At 42.3% G+C, this 7,500-nt stretch overlaps 1 protein-coding gene across 1 annotated transcript in view; it reads left to right on the top strand.

The window, feature by feature from the left end:
• stx1b (syntaxin 1B) overlaps nucleotides 1-7,500 on the top strand; it is a 69,165-nt gene that overhangs the window by 42,487 nt on the left and 19,178 nt on the right. The window contains exon 4 of the mRNA XM_079282192.1: nucleotides 5,374-5,448. Coding sequence (XP_079138318.1) covers nucleotides 5,374-5,448 — 75 coding nt within the window. The remainder of the gene's footprint in view (nucleotides 1-5,373; nucleotides 5,449-7,500) is intronic.

Here is a 7,500-nt window from a genome sequence, read left to right on the forward strand (position 1 = left end):
CACCTACACACACACACCTACACATACACACAAACACACACACACCTACACACACAAACACACACCTACACACACAAACACACACCTACACATACACACACCTACACACACCTACACACACAAACACACACCTACAAACACACACCTACACGCACCTACACATACACAAACACACACCTACACACACAAACACACACCTACACACACAAACACACACCTACACACACAAACACACACCTACACACACCTACACACACCTACACACACAAACACACACCTACACACACAAACACACACCTACACACACCTACACACACAAACACACACCTACACACACAAACACACACCTACACATACACACACCTACACACACCTACACACACAAACACACACCTACAAACACACACCTACACACACCTACACACACAAACACACACCTACACACACAAACACACACCTACACACACAAACACACACCTACACACACAAACACACACCTACACACACATACACACACATACACAAACACACACCTACACACATACACACACATACACAAACACACACCTACACACACCTACACATACAAACACACACCTACACACACAAACACACACCTACACACACCTACACACACATACACAAACACACACCTACACACACACACCTACACACACAAACACACACACACACACACACACCTACACACACAAACACACACCTACACACACACACCTACACACACAAACACACACACACACACACACACCTACACACACAAACACACACACACACACACCTACACACACAAACACACACCTACACACACACAAACACACACTTACACACCTAGACACACAAACACACACCTAGACACACAAACACACACCTACACACACAAACACACACACACACACCTACAAACACACACACACACACCTACAAACACACACACACACACCTACAAACACACACACCTACACACACACACCTACAAACACACACACCTACACACACAAACACACACCTACACACACAAACACACACACACACACCTACAAACACACACACACCTACACACACAAACACACACACACACACACCTACAAACACACACACCTACACACACAAACACACACCTACACACACAAACACACACATACACAAACACACACAAACACACACACACACACACCTACACACACAAACACACACACACCTACAAACACACACACACACCTACACACACACACCTACACATACACACAAACACACACACACCTACACACACAAACACACACCTACACACACAAACACACACCTACACATACACACACCTACACACACCTACACACACAAACACACACCTACAAACACACACCTACACGCACCTACACATACACAAACACACACCTACACACACAAACACACACCTACACACACAAACACACACCTACACACACAAACACACACCTACACACACCTACACACACCTACACACACAAACACACACCTACACACACAAACACACACCTACACACACCTACACACACAAACACACACCTACACACACAAACACACACCTACACATACACACACCTACACACACCTACACACACAAACACACACCTACAAACACACACCTACACACACCTACACACACAAACACACACCTACACACACAAACACACACCTACACATACACACACCTACACACACCTACACACACAAACACACACCTACAAACACACACCTACACGCACCTACACATACACAAACACACACCTACACACACAAACACACACCTACACACACAAACACACACCTACACACACAAACACACACCTACACACACCTACACACACCTACACACACAAACACACACCTACACACACAAACACACACCTACACACACCTACACACACAAACACACACCTACACACACAAACACACACCTACACATACACACACCTACACACACCTACACACACAAACACACACCTACAAACACACACCTACACACACCTACACACACAAACACACACCTACACACACAAACACACACCTACACACACAAACACACACCTACACACACAAACACACACCTACACACACATACACACACATACACAAACACACACCTACACACATACACACACATACACAAACACACACCTACACACACCTACACATACAAACACACACCTACACACACAAACACACACCTACACACACCTACACACACATACACAAACACACACCTACACACACAAACACACACCTACACACACCTACACATACAAACACACACCTACACACACAAACACACACACACACACCTACACACACACACCTACACACACAAACACACACCTACACATTCACACAAACACACACTTACACACACATACACAAACACACACCTACACACACACACCTACACACACAAACACACACACACACACACACACCTACACACACAAACACACACCTACACACACACACCTACACACACAAACACACACACACACACACACACACACACCTACACACACAAACACACACACACACACACCTACACACACAAACACACACCTACACACACACAAACACACACTTACACACCTAGACACACAAACACACACCTACACACACAAACACACACACACACACCTACAAACACACACACACACACCTACAAACACACACACACACACCTACACACACAAACACACACCTACACACACCTACACACACCTACACACACAAACACACACCTACACACACAAACACACACCTACACACACCTACACACACAAACACACACCTACACACACAAACACACACCTACACATACACACACCTACACACACCTACACACACAAACACACACCTACAAACACACACCTACACACACCTACACACACAAACACACACCTACACACACAAACACACACCTACACACACAAACACACACCTACACACACAAACACACACCTACACACACATACACACACATACACAAACACACACCTACACACATACACACACATACACAAACACACACCTACACACACCTACACATACAAACACACACCTACACACACAAACACACACCTACACACACCTACACACACATACACACACACACACCTACACACACAAACACACACCTACACACACCTACACATACAAACACACACCTACACACACAAACACACACCTACACATTCACACAAACACACATCTACACACACCTACACATACAAACACACACCTACACACACAAACACACACCTACACATTCACACAAACACACACCTACACATTCACACAAACACACACCTACACACACACACACAAACACACACACCTACACACACAAACACACACACACACACCTACACACACACACCTACACACACAAACACACACCTACACATTCACACAAACACACACTTACACACACATACACAAACACACACCTACACACACACACCTACACACACAAACACACACACACACACACACACCTACACACACAAACACACACCTACACACACACACCTACACACACAAACACACACACACACACACACACACACACCTACACACACAAACACACACACACACACACCTACACACACAAACACACACCTACACACACACAAACACACACTTACACACCTAGACACACAAACACACACCTACACACACAAACACACACACACACACCTACAAACACACACACACACACCTACAAACACACACACACACACCTACAAACACACACACCTACACACACACACACACCTACAAACACACACACCTACACACACAAACACACACCTACACACACAAACACACACACACACACCTACAAACACACACACACCTACACACACAAACACACACACACACACACCTACAAACACACACACCTACACACACAAACACACACCTACACACACAAACACACACATACACAAACACACACAAACACACACACACACACACCTACACACACAAACACACACACACCTACAAACACACACACACACCTACACACACACACCTACACATACACACAAACACACACACACCTACACACACAAACACACACACACCTACACATACACAAACACACACACACACCTACACACACAAACACACACACACACACCTACACACACAAACACACACATACACACACAAACACACATCTACACACACAAACACACACCTACACATACACACACACCTACACACATACACACAAACACACACACACACACAAACACACACCTACACACACACCTACACACATACACACAAACACACACACACACACAAACACACACCTACACACACACCTACACACATACACACAAACACACACACACAGACAAACACACACCTACACACACAAACACACACCTACACACATACACACAAACACACACACACCTACACACATACACACAAACACACACCTACACACACCTACACATACACACAAACACACACACACACACCTACAAACACACACACACACCTACACACCACACACACCACACACACAAACCACAAACACACACCTACACACACACACAAACACACACCTACACACACACACCACCCACGCACACGCACACACACCTACACACACCTACACACACCTACACATACACACAAACACACACACACACACCTACAAACACACACACACCTACACACCACACACACACACACACACACCACACACACAAACCACAAACACACACCTACACACACCTACACATACACACAAACACACACACACACACCTACAAACACACACACACACCTACACACCACACACACCACACACACAAACCACAAACACACACCTACACACACACACAAACACACACCTACACACACACACCACCCACGCACACGCACACACACCTACACACACCTACACACACCTACACATACACACAAACACACACACACACACCTACAAACACACACACACCTACACACCACACACACACACACACACACCACACACACAAACCACAAACACACACCTACACACACACACAAACACACACATACACATACACACACCTACACACACACACCGCACACGCACACACACATACACACAGAAACACACGCACACTGTTCCCCTGCTCCAACATGGCTGACATGATGTGATATTTCTTCACAAACTCATTTTTCTTATTATTTTTCTTTTTCTACTTCACATCACGTTCAGATGGATGTTAATCTCATGTCTGTGTGTCATGTCTCATGTATGAATATTAATAATAATGTTGACACCATGAACCTCGTAACTCTTCTTCTCTTTCTTTCTGTCTCTAGAGACCAAGCAAGAGTTGGAGGACCTGACAGCTGACATCAAGAAGACAGCCAATAAAGTTCGCTCAAAATTAAAAGGTAAGCACTAAACGACATGTCACACCTTAAAGGTACAGAAACACCTGAACACAGACGGCGGGTGAGTGGAGGTTTTATTAGAGGAATTACGGTAAGATTATTTGAAAGAGATGTTTTATTAGAGGATTTACGGTAAATGTATTTCAAAAATATGTTTTATTAGAGGATTTACAGTAAGATTTAAGAAAATATGTTTTATTATAGGATTTACGGTAATATAATTTAAAAGAGGTGTTTTATTGTAGGATTTACGGTAATATAATTTAAAAGAGGTGTTTTATTAGAAGATATACGGTAATATTATTTAAAAGAGGTGTTTTATTAGAGGATTTATGGTAATATTATTTAAAAGAGGTGTTTTATTAGAGGATTTATGGTAATATTATTTAAAAGAGGTGTTTTATTAGAAGATTTACGGTAATATTATTTAAACGAGGTGTTTTATTAGAGGATTTATGGTAATATTATTTAAAAGAGGTGTTTTATTAGAAGATTTACGGTAATATTATTTAAAAGAGGTGTTTTATTAGAAGATGTACGGTAATATTATTTAAAAGAGGTGTTTTATTAGAGGATTTATGGTAATATTATTTAAAAGAGGTCTTTTATTAGAAGATTTACGGTAATATTATTTAAAAGAGGTGTTTTATTAGAAGATTTGCGGTAGTATTATTTAAAAGAGGTGTTTTATTAGAGGATTTACGGTAATATTATTTAAAAGAGGTGTTTTACGGCTTTCAGTCGGGATGAGTTGACCTTCAGCAGAAGAAGAAAATATTCTGAAATGGTGTGATTCATCAAACTGTAATCACTGAAACAGACACACACACACAGTGGTACACACACAATGATACACACAATGATACACACGCACACACACATTGTGTTGGTTCATGCTGAAGGTTCAATGACATCACTGCTTTAATGTGAACAGCACACACAGACACACACAGAGACACACACACACAGACACACACAGAGACACACACACACACACGGACACACACAGAGACACACACACACAGACACACACAGAGACACACACAGAGACACACACAGAGACACAGACACACGCACACACACAGACATACACACACACAGAGACACACACAGACACACAGACACACGCACACGCACACACACACACACACAGACACACACAAAGACACACAGAGGCTCCGCCCACAGCGCAGACAGCAGGTTCATGTTCTTGAAAATTCGTTGTCTGTCTGGTTCAAATGTGCAGTATTTGTGTATTTGTACACACGTGCAGTATTTCTGTGTATTTGTACACACGTGCAGTATTTCTGTGTATTTGTACACACGTGCAGTATTTATGTGTATTTGTACACACGTGTAGTATTTCTGTGTATTTGTACACACGTGCAGTATTTATGTGTATTTGTACACACGTGCAGTATTTCTGTGTATTTGTACACACGTGCAGTATTTATGTGTATTTGTACACACGTGTAGTATTTATGTGTATTTGTACACACGTGCAGTATTTCTGTGTATTTGTACACACGTGCAGTATTTATGTGTATTTGTACACACGTGCAGTATTTATGTGTATTTGTACACACGTGTAGTATTTCTGTGTATTTGTACACACGTGCAGTATTTATGTGTATTTGTACACACGTGCAGTATTTCTGTGTATTTGTACACACGTGCAGTATTTATGTGTATTTGTACACACGTGTAGTATTTATGTGTATTTGTACACACGTGCAGTATTTCTGTGTATTTGTACACACGTGCAGTATTTATGTGTATTTGTACACACGTGCAGTATTTATGTGTATTTGTACACACGGTCTGAGTCTCACACACTTGAAGTTTCATCAGTGATTCAATGTTTATCAAACAAACAGGAAACTTTGTTGGGAATATTTTCAGCGGCAGTGGAGTAAATAAACTACAGTGTGTGTTGATGAAGATGAAGATGAGGCTCATTGATGTGTTTGATGACATCATAGTATTAGGTCCCTGTTGAAACTGTAGCAATTATTATCGTGGCGTTGTACTTTAACGAACTCCTCCCACAGG

Source organism: Melanostigma gelatinosum, assembly GCF_949748355.1.
Source record: "Melanostigma gelatinosum genome assembly, chromosome: 13".
NCBI lineage: Eukaryota > Metazoa > Chordata > Actinopteri > Perciformes > Zoarcidae > Melanostigma > Melanostigma gelatinosum.